The sequence below is a fragment of the Neofelis nebulosa genome, chromosome 7 (assembly GCF_028018385.1).
Source record: "Neofelis nebulosa isolate mNeoNeb1 chromosome 7, mNeoNeb1.pri, whole genome shotgun sequence".
In the NCBI taxonomy this organism is placed as follows: Eukaryota; Metazoa; Chordata; class Mammalia; order Carnivora; family Felidae; genus Neofelis; species Neofelis nebulosa.
Genome location: NC_080788.1, coordinates 120,737,470 through 120,755,537, shown reverse-complemented (window position 1 = coordinate 120,755,537; position 18,068 = coordinate 120,737,470). Strand labels below are relative to the sequence as shown.

Below are 18,068 nucleotides of genomic sequence, written 5' to 3'. Positions count from 1 at the left end.
CATAGTGGTAGATTGTTTGGACCTTCCACCAGATGTGCTTTGGCACGTTCGTTGAGGCAACCCTGGAAAAAAGGAAAGGTGGGGGAACTTTATCCCAAACAAAGAGAACAATGAAAGGGGCAAAAAAAAAAAAAAAAAAAAAAAAAAAAAAAAAACCAGGCAGAGAATCAAAGAAACTATACGGCTTGATCCAGAGAGAGAGAAGAGAAGAAAATAAAGAAAGAGATACAGAAAGTGTGTAAAAAGAATAGAGTGAAAATGCCTGATTAAACAAACAACCAAAGCAGAGAAAGAAAGGAAAAGAGATATATGTACATATGTGTATTATATTTTATATGTGTCTGTATGTAATATATAGACATAATATATATATTATATATTTGTATATATTATATAAGTAGGAATTGACCAAAAATCAAATCAGAAACTATGAGCCTGATTCCAAATGGGGGGGGGGGGGGGAGGGAAGAGGAGGATAGAAAGAAAAAGAAGGAAAGAAAAGAAAACCCAACAGACTAACAAAACTGCAGGACAGTTGTCTTTTGGGGCCTGGGACCGGTGGCTGTGCTGGTCTGCAGGAGAGGCCGTCTGGCTCTGTCAGTGTCACTCTGGTTTGGTCAGTGTCAGTCCCGCTCCAGTAGATAAGCAGTTACCAGGTACGGAGGGGCAGGGTTTGGTCAGTGCATCACCTCCACTGGGGACCGCTGTCCTGTTCCCTGAAGCCCCACTGTGTTGGTGATGGGGAGAAAAATGGAGACGCCCCAGTCCCTCCTCCCTGGACCAGGGCTTGTCCCGGGCCTCCCAGGCGTTAGGCTAGTATAAAACCCAATGTCTTAAAGGATCCGCACCACACAGACCTGGTTCTAGGGTAACGCCATTCCACCCATCTGACAAAGGGCCTCTGGCTGGCCAGTTCCTGCAAGATCTTTTGTCCTTTGTGGGGGCAATAAATCCTCGAACCACGGTACTCGAGGGAGGGGACTGTCCTCTCCCAGTGTGCCCCTGAGATCACTACCGCGCCCAGGGGCTGACTCCCTTCCCCGCCAGGCATGTGCACTGGGCAGCGGCTCCGGTACAGAGAAAGTCACACACCCTTGAAAACGCTGATCTTCAGCTCCTACGGCTGTTTGCAAAGTAGACACTGGCACTCTCCGTATTTCTCGTGCCCCAGTCCGTGGTCTGGAGAGGGTTTTCTCTTGTCCAAACACAATATCATACTTCCATAGCCTTTCTCTCCCTTTTGTCTCTCCACAGAAGGGGTTCCCTCCCCTCCATTCCTGCACTGCCCATTTTATCTCTCCCAATTCTCATACACAAACCTCTGTCCCGTCAAGCTGCTCTGTCCACTTGCGGAGATTTTTCTGTGACTCTGCAGCCTGTATTCCTGGGTGTTCCAAGTGTTCTGACCTCAAAACAGCTGTGTTTGAGGGATGAGGGAAATCCCAGTCCCCCTACTTCTCCGCCATCTTAACTCCTCTCCATATAAATTTTAGAACAATATTTGCCATATCTACCAAAACTCTTGGTGAGATTTTGATAGGAATGATATTAAACATGAATATCATTTGGAGAGGATTGACATTTTTACTATGTTGAGTTTTCTAGTTCACGAACTTGGTGACCTCTGACTTTATGTGGACCTTTTCGTTTCTTTCACTAGCATTTTTTAGTTTTCAACATACTACATGTACATGTGTTCTTAGATTTCCACCTAAGCATTTCTGAGTTTTTTTGTTTCTTTGTTTTGCGGTTGTTTAGCGCCAATTTCTGAGGCCTGCCTCACTTGTAGGTTCCCAGTGAGACTGTAGACACAATGTAGCTTTCAGTTCTGTTTCCTGTGAGTCCTTTTCTCCTTTTGTTTAGTGCAGCAATGGTTAGTAGTGCAGCAGTGGTTAGAAATTTGTGAAAATGAGTTCCCCCGTTCATTTGAATTAATCTTTTTCTTTCTTTTTCTCATCCTCTTCATGGTGGTGTTTATCCCTAAGAATTGGGCAGGACCCAGCTCTCTGGGACTCACTGATTGAAGAGATCTTTGTGCTCTGATAAGCTGCCCGCTAAGGATTAGATTCCATTGTCTGTTTCAGGAATGGTGGTTCCTTCCAAGACCAAAATAGTGTGCCATTTTTCTACTCTTGTATTGACCTGTGGACAGCCACACACCCTTCAAATAGTGCCCCGAGATGAGTACGACAACCCTACTAACAATTCCGCGTCCTTGAGAGATGAGCACAATTACAGTTTGTCCATTCATGAGGTAAGCAGCTTCCCTTCTCTGTGTGCTCCTTTTCTGTCATTCTCACCCTTACTGATTCACTTCCTCTCATCTCCACCTTGACTTCTGTACTGTCCTTCCTTCATCTGACAGTGCCCAATCCCATTAGTAATTATGAGGCTTAGATTAACTTGTAATAGGAAACTTCTTTGTAAAGAGTAAACTGCCATGCACTAGGGCAAATTTTCTATGTTCACTGATGCTCAGTTTTCCTCTTGTAGCTCGGTCCTCAAGAAGAAGAGAGCTCTGGTGTCTCGTTTGAGAAGTCTGTGACCTCCAACAGGCAGACCTGCCAGGTGTTCTTGCGACTCACCCTGCATTCTCGTGGCTGCTTCCATGCCTGCATTTCATACCAAAATCAGCCAATCAATAATGGTGAATTTGACATCATTGTCCTAAGTGGTGAGTTGAAAGAAAAGCTCTGATTTAGTCCTGGTCCCAGGCCACTTGTTCTTTGTGTTGTCTGCGTTCTTCTGACCAACCTCACAGACATTTGCCATCTGAGCCACACTTGGCTTAGAGTCCTCTGGACTAAAGGTCTAGTGACAGGTCTTTCCTTTTCTCCCACGTCTCCTACTTTACAACCTTGTTCCTTGTTACTGCTTCAGAGAATGAGAAGAATATTGTCGAACGCAACGTGTCCACCTCGGGAGTGAGCATTTACTTTGAGGCTTATCTTTATAATGCCACCAACTGTACCAGCACACCTTGGCACCTTCCCCCCATGCACACGAGCTCCTCCCAGCGCCGGCCTTCCACAGCCATGGAGGAGGAAGATGAAGACTCACCCTCTGAGTGCCAGACCCCTGAGAAGCTGAAGAAACCGAAGAAGGTGTACTGCTACGTGTCCCCAAAGGTTGGACGCTCGCTCTTGTCCCAAAATCCCCTTGCGTAAACCTGCATATATTTGGCGATCGGTAATAAAACCACAAAGCATTAGTGTGAGAGTCAGGGCAAGTTCTTTGACTTGTAGGTTTTCTGGGATACCAAGAGAGGCTACTTAAGCTTGAGCAGAAGATTGCCCCCCCCCCATTTTGCTGCACATGTTTGGACTGGACTGGATTAAGACTGTCTAGAAGGTCTGTGTACCTTGGTGCTTTAGAGCACCTGAGGCGTTCTGCCCTTTGATTGCTTCTGGGAAGGTGTTTCAAGGAATGGCTCTCAGAGTTTTAAAGAAAGCTGCTTTTGACCATTAAAAATTTTTCACTAGTATAAAAATTACTGTTGGCCCCTTCTGCTGTTTTGAAACAATTTGATCTTTCATTCTTGGATTCATGAAACCACAATAAATGCATGTCTCTCTAAGGCTACAAGATTGGAACACAGAAATTTTGGCAGAGGCAGGGAGGTGAACTTCCCAAGGCCCCTGAGCTAAGAGGCACTTTGTGTTAGGATTTTCTTTTGAGTATTTGTATTTTGCTTATTCATTCAGACCTCGGAAAGCTGAGCTCTTGAAACATCCCATTCTATCCCTTTAATCTCATAACCAAAACTGAGTCCCAATTCCGTTCTACTTCAGACTTTGCTAAGTGTCATTAAAAGCTTGTCCTGCTTTGAACTAGGGGAGTGGGAATGAGGGCCAGGGTGAGGTACAGATGAAGCTAGTTTGACCACGAGGTGGTAATTGTTAAAGCTGAGGATGGGTTCATCATACCATTTTCCCTTCTTTAGCATGTGTTTGAAATTTTCTTGATGAAGAGTTTGTTTTAAATCAAGAAAAAGCCAGATCTGTACATTTAGATAACAGGTTTTTTTTAGATTAAAAGTGATTGGTTTTGTCTTTTTCTTTTTTATAATGGTATAAAGAGACCCTTCTTTATTCTCACCTATTTTTATGCGCTTTTTTGTTTGCAACCACATGACTACCTTTACCCTCCCATCCCCCACCTGGCCTCCCGTGGCAAATCCTGGGTACCATTCTTTTTTTTTTTAATTTTTTTTTTTTTTTAATGTTTATTTATTTTTGAGACAATGCGAGCGACAGAGTGCAAGCAGCAGAGGGGCAGAGCAGACAGAGGGAGACACAGAATCTGAAGCAGGCTCCGGGCCCTGAGCTGTCAGCCCAGAGCCAGACGCGGGGCTCAAACTCACGAACTGTGAGATCATGACCTGAGCCGAAGTCGGATGCTTAATCGACTGAGCCACTCAGGGGCCCCCCTGGTTACCATTCTAATAGAGATAAAGCAGTGGGTAGGGGCCACAGGTATCTCCTGTCCATTGAGGAAGTCTGAGCAGCACTCATCTGAACAGAAGGAGATTTTGATTGTTTCTAGGTAAAATGTTTACTCATAAAGTGAAAATCTGATCTCAGACATTTAGAACTGGTAGTAAGACTTGAATAGGAAGATTATGAAATGTCTCTGTGTGAAATTGCATTGTCAGAGTAATATTTTCAATTTGCCTGTTTTAAGATAGAATTGATGTTATTTATTTTATTTTAGTACTAAAAAAGTATCCTCTTTGTCCCTAGAGGGAAAGGGTTATGAGGAATGGAGGTAGGGACTCTGGTTTTTTAATTACAGTACCCAGATAGACCCTTTTTATTTATCACTCACTTCCTTTTCTGTATGTTGTCCCTCCAGCAATTCTCAGTGAAGGAGTTCTACCTGAAAATCATTCCCTGGCGCCTTTATACCTTCCGAGTATGCCCAGGAACAAAAGTAAGTTGAACCTTACATTTGGTTTATGCTGAGCAGGCTTCAATTCTGGAATGTTTCAGCCTTTCGTTTATTCCTAGAAGGGCTTTTGGTGTTTCTGGAAGTTCTTACTGTGCACACGGAATTCATTGCCGAATAAAGAAAGGGTCGTCTTTTGTCCTCACGACATGGCATGAAGAATACAGAAGTTCTAGAAAGACACATGCCTAAAGAAACAAGAATTAGTAGCAAATCAGAATTCTTCAACAGTTATCTTTTGCCCCAAGACTAAGTTAATGGAGAAGGTGTTGGCAGTTCTGGCCCAAGCTTGGTTTTCCAACATGCTAAAGCTAACTCTTTTAGAATCAGCATTCTCGTTTATTAAAAACATTTGTTTTAACTTTCCAAGCTTTTGGAATCTAAAGGCAAATTGCTTTCCTCCAGCCAGTTTGCCCAACCTCATCAGGTATTTGTATATCCTTCCTGCCTTCAACAGTGTATGTGTGTTTCTATATGTATATGTACACACATACACACACACACACACACACACACACACATTTACCTATAATAACCTTGATAGTTTTTTTTATTTGTTTAAATTCTCGTTAGTTAACATACAGTGCAATATTGGTTTCAAGATTACACCCTTCTTATATTTTATGTTAGGAGGTCTGTATTGTTAACCTGCGATCCTCACTAAAGGCAGTCTCTGTGACTCCAGTAATTTAACATAAGATTGGATTGTAGAGCACGGAGATGAAAAACAGCGATACACTCCTAGTAGGTACTCACTTAGAGAAAACAGGCTTAACCTGTTTGTTGGGTGGCACTGAAGGTTAGGGATAGGAAAGTTTTTGCTGGATTTGAGGGTTTTATACTAAACCTTTTCTTTTGTCCTTTGTTAGTTTTCATACCTCGGCCCCGACCCCGTTCATAAGCTCCTGACACTGGTGGTAGATGATGGCATTCAGCCGCCCGTGGAGCTCAGCTGTAAGGAGAGGAACATTCTAGCAGCCACTTTCATCCGCTCTCTCCATAAGAATATAGGTAAGATTGGACAGGGATTCTGACAGGGAAGGCAGTGACCCCAGCCACGCTGGGCATCTGAAGGTGTGGTGTGGACTGCACAGGTGTCTTGAGATGAGGCTGTGATCATGATGGGTCTTCTTGCTCCTCAGGAGGCTCCGAGACCTTTCAGGACAAGGTGAACTTTTTCCAGCGAGAGCTTCGGCAGGTGCATATGAAAAGACCACATTCCAAAGTCACCCTGAAGGTCAGCAGACACACGTTGTTGGAATCGGTGCGTAAAGTTTCATTTCTGTTGTCAGTTGTCAGGATTTTGCAACTAGAAACCTCTTTGGTGTTTGGTTATGTTCTGCAGGTTGAAACCCCAATTTCCCTTCTCTTTAAACATCTCTGTTAAAAACTGCTCTTCTCTTTGTTTGATTATGTACTAAGTTTGGAGTAGATTTGTTCAAGACCTGTTATTCAGGGGAGAGACTTGTTGACACGTCGGCTTTATAATCTGTACCAAACTTGTTCCTGAACCATCTCCTGGAACTTGTGTGGGGGGAAGGTAGAAGTAGTGGTTGACAGAAGAAAGTTCTTATTCTTGAATCCCTGGAATAGAAGAGCTCTTGTTGGATTAAAAGGAAATGACTTTTGTTGTCACTCTGGTCTGATGGAAAAGGAGCACCTGATGTGTGTCTGTCTCCACTGCACAGACACTGGCATAATTCTTGCATTCCTCAAGAATGAGAAGGCTTGGTCCCTGTCCAGAAAGTGTTTGTGATGTTTGGCTCTGGCAGGTGTGACTGGAAACCCCTTTCCTCAGCCACATTCCCTGTGTGGCATGGCTCCCTGTCTGAACATAGCCTGTGGATAAAGATTTCTAGTGAACACTGTACTTGAAAACCAGGACTCCTTGGTTCTCTTGCTGACAGCTTACTAATTTGAGTCCTTTTTATTTCTCCATGTAAGAGTTTTCTAATTAATAAAATGAGCATTAAAGAAAAAAAAGCTTCAAAACCTCCCAACAAAGCAATGGTATAAAGATGAATTAGGTTGTTTTTTAAAACCTTAAGTTTCTTCCGGAGATCTGTGCATTTTAAATAAGATGGCATGGTTAAAGCTTACATCTGAGTACTGTCTCTCCTCCAAGTACTAATGGTTACAGGGACAATGGCATTGTTCTTGTGTTTTTGTGTTGAACACCCAAGAGATGCCAGCCAGTCTTCTGACAGTTTCCTTCCCTTCACTGCTTTTCAGTCTCTGAAAGCTACTCGGAATTTCTCCATCTCAGATTGGAGCAAGAACTTTGAAGTGGTTTTCCAAGACGAAGAAGGTCAGTTTTAAAATTTCGTATTCTTTTCCTTTTTAAGTTTATTTATTTTGAGAGAGAGAGAGAGAGAGAGGGAGAGATGGGGGGTGGCAGAGAGAAGGGAATAGAAAATCCCAAGTAGAGCCCCATGCGGGGCTCCATCCCACGAGCCGTGCGATCATGACCCAGATCAAGAGTTGGACACTTAACCGACCGAGCCACCCAGGTGCCCCTCATATTCATTTTCCTGGGATCTCTGATCTCCCGTGTTTCCATACTAGGGGGCATTAGCTCAGTGAACAAAATATCTTGAGTCCTTTAATCCTACAGAAAGGGATGGGGTTTCCAAAAAAAAAAAAGCCCGCAGTTTATGTGGGTTGGAATGGGGAAACGCTCACGTAGTGGAATGGAAGGAAGGTGGAGAGTGTCGAATGATGAATAAAGGAACACAAGCAACAAGAGGTGGTAGGCCAGAGTCCCTTTTTATTTTTATTATACCTTTCAGCTCTGGACTGGGGAGGGCCTCGCCGGGAATGGTTCGAGCTAATCTGCAAAGCATTATTTGATACCACCAATCAGCTCTTCACCCGATTCAGTGACAACAACCAAGCATTAGTGAGTTTGCGACTTCCCTGTGGGCTGGTGGAAAATGTCGAGTGCATCACAATATGTAACTCCAACGAGGGTTTGAGATCATGCAACTGTCCTGGAAATCTGACAACCTGTGTCTTGTTCTTAATCTCGATACTTACAGTATGAACCAATTAGATTGCCTCCCTCCTCTTTGCCTTTATTATTTCATGTGCAAAATAAGAGAAAATGCAGACGATGAGTATTTGACTAAAAAGTATTTTAATGCAATAGCCATTCTACTAATTACTATTATAATGATTAAGCCACTTTTCTCAAAATATACCTAAGGCCATTGACTTTTGAACTAGATCTTTGACTAGGCAGAGGTATAAACAGTAGAGAAGTAGACTTCGTTTGAAAGAATTTCAGGTTTAGGGAAAAGACCTCCCATCATCCATTGGTTAACTTCCATACTCAGCCAGGGACCACAGACTTAACGTAAGATTCTTCTGTTTACTATAAGTCTATCTTTGCCCTCTATCTTCCAGTCAGTCTAAATTACTCATGTTAGTTACCAAACAACTAATGGCATTTAGACAACTCTTTGAGTCTAACACTGAAATTCTTGCTTCCTTGGGATGGAGTTGTTGGGGAGGGTCTTTCCAGCACCAGGCTTGAAGAAAAATGGCCCAGAGCCTTTATTTGTTTATTTTTTTAATATTTATTTTTGAGAGGGAGGGAGGGAGAGAGAGAGAGCGCATAAACTCAGGAGGGGCAGAGGGTGGGGGTGGGGAACAGAGGATCTGAAGTGGCTCTGGGTGGACAGCAGCAGCGAGCCTGATGTGGGGCCGGAACTCATGAACTGTGAGATCATGACCCGAGTCAGGGTCAGAAGCTTAACTAACTGAGCCACTCAAGTGCCCCAGAGCCTTTTAATCTCTTTCTTTCACAGGTACATCCCAATCCTAATCGCCCTGCTCATCTACGCTTGAAGGTGTATGAGTTTGCAGGGCGGTTGGTGGGCAAGTGTCTCTATGAGTCCTCTCTAGGAGGAGCCTACAAGCAATTGGTCCGAGCTCGATTCACCCGCTCTTTTTTGGCCCAGATCATAGGCCTACGTATGCATTATAAGGTAATGTCTTAGGTATGTGTTTTTACCAAGGCTCCTGGCCATTAATTCTGGAATTCCTCCACTCTGCGCTCATTGTTATTAAGGGGGGAGGGGTAAGTGGTTCCAAGCAGTTACAAATTGCCTTTCTGGGTACGAGTAGTCATGTTCTGTTGTCTTTCTGTCTTCTCAGTACTTTGAAACAGATGACCCAGAATTCTACAAATCTAAAGTTTGCTTCATCCTCAACAATGACATGAGTGAGATGGAGCTGGTCTTTGCAGAAGAGAAATATAATAAATCAGGTCAATTGGATAAGGTGAGAAAGAGAACCAAAGCCTTGGGTCCTATGGTTCCCAGCCTGCTCTACAGCAGGGCTATCAAATGGAGCTTTCCGCAATGATGGAAATGTTCTTTATCTGGGCTGTCTTTTGGACACCCAGCATGTGGCTTGTTATCCACCAAATAACTGAATTTTTCACTTTATTTCATTGTCATTAATGTAAGCACATGAGGCTAGTGGCAACCATATCAGGACATTGCATCCCACGGTTGATGATCTTGGCCCATTTAATGGAGCGAAAGACACATGTACCCATATATCCTACCCACTCCTCCTTTCCAGTAGAAAAAGAACTTAGTGATAATGAAGTGTCACTGCATAAGTAGCTTTGGGGGGACGGCAGTGTCCCAAAGGTCAGTAGGGGCTTAATTTGGGATCATAGAGACATGAGGCTCTTGCTGACAAGGAACCGTAATATCTTCCTGTTCCGTCCCCACTAGTTGACCAGGTCAGAGAAGACTCACTCCGATACCCTAGTAGCTAGTAGGATGTGCTGTGGTAGGACCGCTGAAGCTTAGTAAGTATATGAAGCCAGGTGTGTTGTGAGGTTGAGGGTTCAGCAGACGCCCATTGCTGTGATGGAGTTTGTTAATGCTGTGTTTATGGGACGTAGCGGCTGAGTGTCGTCAACTCCCAGCCACAGCCTCCCCCGTCTCTTTTGCCTCTTCTTTCAGGTGGTAGAGCTCATGACAGGTGGAGCTCAAACCCCAGTCACTAATGCGAATAAAATCTTCTATTTAAATCTACTGGCCCAATACCGACTGGCCAGTCAAGTGAAAGAGGAGGTGGAACACTTCTTAAAAGGTGAGAGCCTGTCTGTTCTTGGTCTTGAGAGAAAAATCCCTGTATCCACAACGTGGGTCTGGCTTTAACTTGGCTACTTTGTTTCAGGTCTGAATGAGTTGGTCCCTGAGAACCTTTTGGCCATTTTTGATGAAAACGAGCTTGAAGTAAGTGCTTGCAATCGCGGACCCCCATTCTTGACTGGGTATTTGAGTGTGCACGCAGGAACCAGCTTGTTGTGTCTTCTCTTATGAGATGAGGTGGGGAGGTCCTTCGTTCTAGAGTTGGTTTCCCTTTTGTGACCCTCCCATGCATTTACCCTTTCTCCAGCTTTCAGAACATTAGAATGTGAAAAGTAGAAACTGTAGCTGATTACCCTTGAAGAGTAATAATTAATAGTCATTTATTCATCAAATATTATTGATAACTGGTTGAATAGTAAAGAACATTGGTATTGTGTGCAGTCCTTGTAAATCCCATGACATTTAAAGTTGATTTTAGGGAATAATAGAATATTTTGTTCAGAGACTATTTATTGTCTCCTGTATGAGACACTTACACAAACGTCCTTTGGACATTTGAAGCATTAGAGAACTAGCAGTGAATAGGACAAAGCCCCTGCCATCATGGAGCTATGTCCCAGGGAAGGAGACAAACCAAAAGATGTGACATATTTCAAAGCTTGGGGTCACAACGCTATATAGTTAATATATTCTTATTCAGATCCTGTAACAACCGAAAAATGCTATAAGATGGTGAATGCCATTCTGTAATTATCAAAATAGAACTTGTGGGCAAAAAATAAAATCAGTTGGTTACTTATTTGTTGCTTACAGATGATACATACAAGGCAACTTATCAGTTCCCACTTCACACAGCTTTTATGAAGAGTGTGTTTTTGCAAACTGTTGCCTGTAAGGAGGAAATTCTTCAAAAATGAGAAAACAAAAAAGTAGTTTCACGTGGTCTTATAGAGTGTTTATTCTTATTAACTGAATTGGCTTCAAGAACAAGAATTAAAGCCGGTGCAATTTTCATCACATTTGTACCTTCATACATGAAATTCAAACAAAATGAACGCTCCATCTCTCAGCCTAAAGTTTCCCGTAGATTATCATCTAGTGCTGTTTATTTTGGGGGCTGAGGAATAGCTAGCTACTGGTGTATTTTGTTTTACCATGAAGCATGGCATTTGTAACAACATTTAAAAGTGAGTAGGAAGGAAGGACACAGTCTCTTCCAGTTACTTGGCACTCTACTCGCACTCTACTCTCACTCATTAGCTTAGCAGGTTCTTCTTGAAGGAGGCAAGGCTCCTCAGGTTTAATTTGGGCTTTTCTGGTCTCTTGATTAGGATGTATCTTTTTTTTTTTTTTTTTAAACATTTATTGATTTTTGAGACAGAGACAGAGACAGAGAGAGACAGTGCAGACTGGGGAGGGGCAGAGAGAGAGGGAGATACAGAATCCAAAGCAGACTCCAGGCTCTGAGCTGTCAGCATACAGGCTGACGCATGGCTCGGACTGACGAACCGCGAGATCATGACCTGGGCCGAAGTTGGACGCTTAACGGACTGAGCCACCCAGGCGCCCCAAGATGTATCATTTTTTATAACTATTGAGTAAGTACTCACAGTCTGCTAAGTCACATGCTGGTGCCTGAACCAAATTAGGATATCAACAAGATGTTTAGGCCTCTGAAGTCATTAATGTTCTCATTTTTTTGGTATACTTTTTAATTTATCTGATCAAGTAGAGGCCGGGCTAAAGGGAAGGTAGTAAAAGTTCAGTCCACAAAAGAAGGATGGATCCCAATCCACAAAAGAAGGGAAACAGAAGAGGCTATCTGAAATATTCATAGGAGCTGGGACTTTTCATCAGAGGGAACGGGCCTGCCTTTTCTTCCTGGTGTTCCTAGGCTCTCTCCAAAGCAGACTCAGTAAATACTTGGTTCTTTTTTTGTCCTTTGTTTCAATTCAGAATAGTCTACAGCAGTAGTTTGTTTGTTTTTTTTTAAACAAGAAAGCAGTTCTTATTCTGTATGCCTTTTTATTTTATTTTTTTAGAGAGAGAGAGCTTGTGCGAGTAGGGCAGAGGGAGAGAGAGAATCTTAAGCAGACTACGAACCCAGTGCCGAGCCCGACACAGGGCTCGATCCCACGACCCTGGGATCATGACCTGAGCCAAAATCAAGAGTCAGATGTTGAATCGACTGATCACCCAGTAGTTCTTAATTAGGGGTGCACATCAGTAACAGGAAACTTTTTCAAAATACACAAGTTCCTAACCCATTCCTGGAGATTTTGATTCCGTAGGTCTGGGGTAAGGCTTTGGGCATCTACATATTTTTTTAAAAAGCTGTGTGATTTTTACCACGCTGGTTAGGAACCATTGGCCTGTTATAATTAATTTTCCTAAAGCAGAGTTCTGGCATTATGATCTCACCTTATGGTCTTTTTCCTGGTGTTTTCTTTATTCCATATTTTGCATGTTAACACAGGCAATTTTGACCTTATGTTGCGTCTTTGTCCCCTGACTGTCCTGGTAACACCTGACTATCTTCTCCAGCTGCTGATGTGTGGGACTGGGGACATCAGTGTGTCTGACTTCAAAGCCCACGCAGTGGTCGTTGGCGGCTCATGGCATTTCAGAGAAAAGGTAAGTGGGCCAAACTTCCTTTCATTGGATTTGTGCCCTGTTACAAGGAAAAGCTTTCAGAAGAGAAGTATCCAGGAGTCAGAGAGGCAGACGTATCGACTGGGAAAAAATGACACATGAGGGAGAGACAGGTGGTTGTCCAGGCAGAAGGGAGCCCTGGTCCCTCGGGCTGTTGTGCTGCCTGCCACAGGAGTCGTGCGTGAGAAATGCAAAGGAATAGAACCAGGCAATCAACGACCACCCTGCTGACCGTGTGACAACAGAAATTCCTAAAGAGGTTGTCGACTGTAACCATTGCTACCCTTGTCGCCCACTTCAGAGTATCCTGTTCTCTCCCCAGGGGTCAGATCCTAGGCTGCACACTTGTGTGTGACCCCACCTTGTGCTCTCTCTCTCTGGCAGGTCATGAGATGGTTCTGGACTGTGGTTTCCAGTCTGACCCAGGAGGAGTTGGCTCGGCTGCTACAGTTCACAACAGGCTCCTCTCAGCTACCACCCGGAGGTTTCGCTGCCCTCTGTCCCTCATTCCAGATTATTGCTGCTCCGACCCACAGCACGCTCCCGACTGCACACACGTGGTGGGTACCAGACCGTCCAGTGCACGCTCATAGGGGAGGGTCGTCCCAGCCCCTGCCAGTGCTTCTGGCAGTGTGAGTTAATCCCTTCTCCCCTTGCCCTTCCAGTTTTAACCAGCTGTGCCTCCCCACGTATGACTCGTACGAAGAGGTGCACAGGATGCTGCAGCTGGCCATCAGTGAGGGCTGCGAGGGCTTTGGCATGCTCTGACCGCCCTCCTGCCATCCACCTGGCCCTGTGCTTTCCGGAGCACCTGGGTGCACGTAACAGCGTGATAACACTGACCCAGACATCCACGTAACTTACACGGAACCATCGGCCAGAAGCTGCTGCATGCTCCCCAGTAGCTGGAGTATTTGGTCATCTGTGAGCTGGATCCTTCCCTTGTTGCTCCCTACACATCTCTCCCACAGGCCACTTGAGCACGGTGTGTCATGTGAGCTGCTCACTCAGTCACGAGGGGAGGACCGTGCTACCGTAACTTCATTTGGTTCTTAGAAGATCTCAGTGGCAGGAGCTGCTTCAGTAGCTGAGGAAGATTACACAAAGGGCTCAGCTTTCTTAGAAGGCTAGCCTCCGCCTTGCTCAGCCTCCTCTGCTGGTGTCCCTGAGAGATCCCCTCTGCAGCCCTCACTACTTGACCTGAGGTGATGTGAGTCCCTCTTGTGGGCATGGTGATTGCCTCTTCTCACCAGGAGCCGGGAGAAGCACCGCGAGGAAGGGGCCCACATGAGCAGTCTTCATTTTTGTCCCTCTGCACAATGGCAGGCTCAGGCCATGGCACTGGACTACCTCTAATGGGGACTGATAGCACAAAAGGATTTTTTTTGTGTGGTGTCAGAACTGGAAAAGGAGCTTTTTCCCTGAAGGCATTTCTGGAAACGATCATTAATCCATAAAGAACTCTCTACACTTTTTTTTGAGTTTGAGCCAGTGAGAAAAACAGACCCAAGAATGTGAAAGATAGCTGGGCTATAGCTTCCAGTGCCGAATATGATTTTCTCTTAGGGCCTGGGACACGACTAGGCACATGGCTGGCTTGAAGACTACTGACGTTTGTCCCTGAGTTTGTTCTTTACACTGAGGTGTGGCTGGGCCTGGCCACTTACCTTCAACTTATTCAGTCTGCTAAGAGCTAGGGATTCTTTAGCTTTCTACGGAAGAAAATTTTGTAGCAAGGGATTGAGACAGTAAGAATAGCATGCTAACGATGCCTGATTCTCTCTTTGCTTGGTTTTCTCTGGCAGCACTGAGGCAAGGGAAAAGGGACCTGTGGCTCAATCACAGGTCCTTGGGGTCAGGGCACAAGGAACATACATAAAAGAGCTGTGTCAGACAACAAACACCCAGCTGCTCAGTGACTTCACTCTGTCAGTTGCCAGCAGGAGTCCCAGTGGAGGGAGGACGATCTAGTAGGTTCAGTTACATGATGACTGAAGAGAACCTGCAGCTGTCTCTTGGAAGATCACACCATCCTTTCTCATTACAGTTTGAATACACACATCTTCAAGACTCAAACTCTCATCAACTCTCCAAATTTCTGTGTTTAAGAAGGCTTTGCTGGAAGCTACCCTTCTCAACGGGGCATTCAACTCTGAGAATATTACAAGCCATCCTTACTGCCAAAACCAGCAAGTACAGAGGCCAGAGATGAGGCAGGACTTATGGCAATGCCCTGGCCTCCCGGAAGCACGTCTGAGCCCTCCCGTTCCCAGGGATCACAAGGAACAAGCCCTCCCGAGCTGCTCCCGCTGCTGCCTGACCTCACTCCTTCGCAGTCATTTGTCCTTGGCATGGGTGCCGACCTCACTCATTCTTGGGGTCTGGGATCCAGTGTCAGGGCCTCGACACCCACAGGGTCCTCCATGCCACACGGTCACTGCTCTCCTCAGGGACCAGGACAAGGTGCTGCTGCTCGCCCCAGTGTCTTCCCATGGGACACATGCAGGCGAGTTTCGTCATCACCCTGGACAAGGCGACGTTGCCCCTCGGGCCGGGAGGGGGGGCTTCCAGCTGGGGGTACGTGGGCTGGTTCTGCTGTCCTTGGCAGTTGATCCTCTTCTGGACTCTGCATTCTCCCCTCCGTGGCCCTCCAGAGACTGCTGCTGGAGCTCGATTTGATTTTCTTGGCTAGATCTGTCATTTTAAGCTCCAGTCATAGCACTTTTCAGAGCATCCTGGGTGCCACCGCGGCTGGCTGCGGCCGCTTGCGTGCCTGTGGTGGGCCTCGGCCCCAGGGTCTTTGTGTAACAAAACCCTTTGATACTGTTGTGGTTTTCTACTCTTCAGGGTACTCCCTCTCCCAAGTCTGTTCAGAAGTATCTTTGCTCTGTTTGGCCTTTTCCTTTTCTCTTTTTTCTAATCTTGCTCTGGTACTAGTCAATATGGGAGAAAAAGGTACATGTCACAGAGAAGGGGGAATATGTGTTACTTCTCGGGCAATTTTTACTTTTGTGTTTCTTCTTTTGGCCAGTTCTTTTGTTGATGCCCTTGTGGCCCAGGTACTTGGGGGAGGCGGGCTGAACGACTGGCCTTTTAGTGTCTTTGAGGGAAGCCAAGCAGCAAGTGAACACCAGGGAGAGCATCAGCGTGTTTTCTAGAGACCAAGCCCTGCTGCAGGTCCGTCAGGCCAGGCAAAGGGGCCAGGCAGCTGTAGTGAGACTGTAAATATTTTGTACAGGAAATAAATATCGAAAAGGGTTATGTAGCCAGTGACTCTTCTTTAAGTGGCGACTCAGGGCTCAAACTGGAGGTGGGGAAGGAAAGGAAAGATTTGGAAATGTTTTTGCATTTTCCCAGTAATTCTTTCAGAAGCTCCCAGCGCCAGGTAGAACGTGCGCACAGAGCCCTGGCCTGTCCCAGCTCTTCTCGCACCTCCGTCCTTCCCTGACCGCCGTCCCTGATGCCGGGCAGGGCCATGGTGCCTGACAGGTGCTTGCGCCCACCTCCTGAACAAGAAACCAGTTTGGCAAGAGCAGAGGGTGTCTGTTTTCATCAGTCTTTTAAACATGAATTTGTTGTTTTACTGTGTAAGAAACTCAGCATAGAAAATTTGGAAATAAAAAGCACGAGAGAAATAATTCACCTGCCATCCAGCGGTAACCACTGTTAAGTGATGTGTATAGCCTTCTGGTTTGTATACAATCACGTTTATTTCCATGCCTCCTCTCCCCCTCCCCACCCTCCCCGAAGTGGGCTGGCATGGCAGACAAAAATACTGCCTCTCAAAAAGTTTGGAGGGGAGGGGCATGTGGTACCAATTCTTTTCCAACCAAAGGTAAGCGTGGCAGAAAACCAGACCTCGGGGCCCTGGCCTTATTGGGGAAGTAATCTTGGTGTCATTACTTATTGGTTCCCAATTGGGAAAATTGGAAGATCAACAAAATTCCGTTTGGAATTGTGTTTAAAGTACTGATTTTTGCCCCATCTCCCAGACCTAGTGAATTGGAATCTTAAGTTTGAACGCCACCCTTAGAGTGCTGTCACTCTATTCCTACCTCCTCAAGCTTCTGAGTGATATGAGATGTCCTTAAAAAAAACACAGTTCTGCCCCTCTAACTTCATGTTTTTAGGTTACCAGTCCTACGTCTTTTATACTTGCTGTTCTCATGGCTTTGAGTGAGTCCCTGGGAACAGTCATCATTGATTGATTTTAGCCTATCATGAAGTTATTCTTAAGACTCAAGAGGGTGGCCAGATTGCACTTGAATTAACACAGTAAGTACTAACTTTAGCCTGTCAGGCACTGTTACCTCTGAGCCACTGCAGTGAGCCCTCTGACCTCTGCCCAGCCACATTTCTCTGAGAACCACGATAGAGATTCTCTGACAGGTGGCTTGACCCAGAGGCTCCTTGTCTCTACTTCTGCTTCACTTAGACCCTCAAGCATAATCGAACACCTTCAGGTATTCTGTAATGCTCTTATTTAAAAACAAATTTCCTTTTTTTCTTTTGAGATGTAACATATATACAAAGAAAAGGTCAACAGGCATGCACAATTTAATAATTACAAAGGAAGGGCGCCTGGGTGACTCAGCCAGTTAAGTGTCCAACTTCGGCTCAGGTCATGATCTCATGGCTCATGGGTTCGAGCCCCACGTTGGGCTTTGTGCTGACAGCTCGGAGCCTGGAGCCTGCTTCAGATTCTGTGTCTCCCTCTCTCTCTGCCCCACCCCCGCTTGCAATCTCTCAAAAATAAACATTTTAAAAAATTTAAAAAGAAAAAAGAAAATGACTCAGCACTAAATTGTCTCAAAAATTGTGAAACAGGCTAATATTTCTGACTCAGAGTACTGCCTTTGTGCAACATCTAACAGAATGCCATTCCAGAGTTATCGGAGAGCTTAGTTTTTTTGGTTTGGAGTACAGAGGGTGGATTTAGAAACACACAGGATATATTGTGATGATTTGGATTTACGTTCAATAGAGTGATACAGAGGTGCCGCCTAGAGCTAGCTGTGCCTTGCTGTGAATACTTCCGTTCCGCCCCCTACCCGGTTCAGTCCACTTTAATTCTGCTCACACAAGAACACTTTGTGATAGCCACAGCAGGGACCTGGGCTCAGGTGTGGTCTCTACAGGATGGTCCACGGATTCCTGGTGGAAGAAGATGTGGCGGACCCAGTCACTTGCCAGATGTCAGAGGAATGATGGCTGTAGGTTTTTGATACGCCATCAGAAGTAACTTTAGCAAAGCGGTCCAGGTTGTGGGTACAGCCCAGCCAGCTACAGCGGCTTCTTCCAACCTGAGGTGGTACATCTAGGAGCCGGGATCAAACACATCACAGAACCATGATA

The 18,068-nt window shown here is 45.2% G+C and overlaps 1 protein-coding gene across 9 annotated transcripts in view; it reads left to right on the top strand.

The window, feature by feature from the left end:
* The window catches only part of AREL1 (apoptosis resistant E3 ubiquitin protein ligase 1), a 49,416-nt gene extending 33,065 nt beyond the window's left edge, over positions 1-16,351 (top strand). For all 9 annotated transcript variants that reach the window (XM_058739680.1, XM_058739671.1, XM_058739674.1 and 6 more), the window contains 15 exons: positions 2,085-2,254; positions 2,494-2,674; positions 2,881-3,128; positions 4,855-4,932; positions 5,817-5,958; positions 6,090-6,211; positions 7,180-7,255; positions 7,737-7,846; positions 8,757-8,936; positions 9,106-9,231; positions 9,930-10,059; positions 10,147-10,205; positions 12,606-12,695; positions 13,098-13,273; positions 13,379-16,351. In XM_058739680.1, the coding sequence (XP_058595663.1) occupies positions 2,085-2,254; positions 2,494-2,674; positions 2,881-3,128; positions 4,855-4,932; positions 5,817-5,958; positions 6,090-6,211; positions 7,180-7,255; positions 7,737-7,846; positions 8,757-8,936; positions 9,106-9,231; positions 9,930-10,059; positions 10,147-10,205; positions 12,606-12,695; positions 13,098-13,273; positions 13,379-13,481 (1,991 nt within the window). In that variant the 3' untranslated portion in view covers positions 13,482-16,351. The remainder of the gene's footprint in view (positions 1-2,084; positions 2,255-2,493; positions 2,675-2,880; positions 3,129-4,854; positions 4,933-5,816; positions 5,959-6,089; positions 6,212-7,179; positions 7,256-7,736; positions 7,847-8,756; positions 8,937-9,105; positions 9,232-9,929; positions 10,060-10,146; positions 10,206-12,605; positions 12,696-13,097; positions 13,274-13,378) is intronic.
* Positions 16,352-18,068: the final 1,717 nt, after the last annotated feature.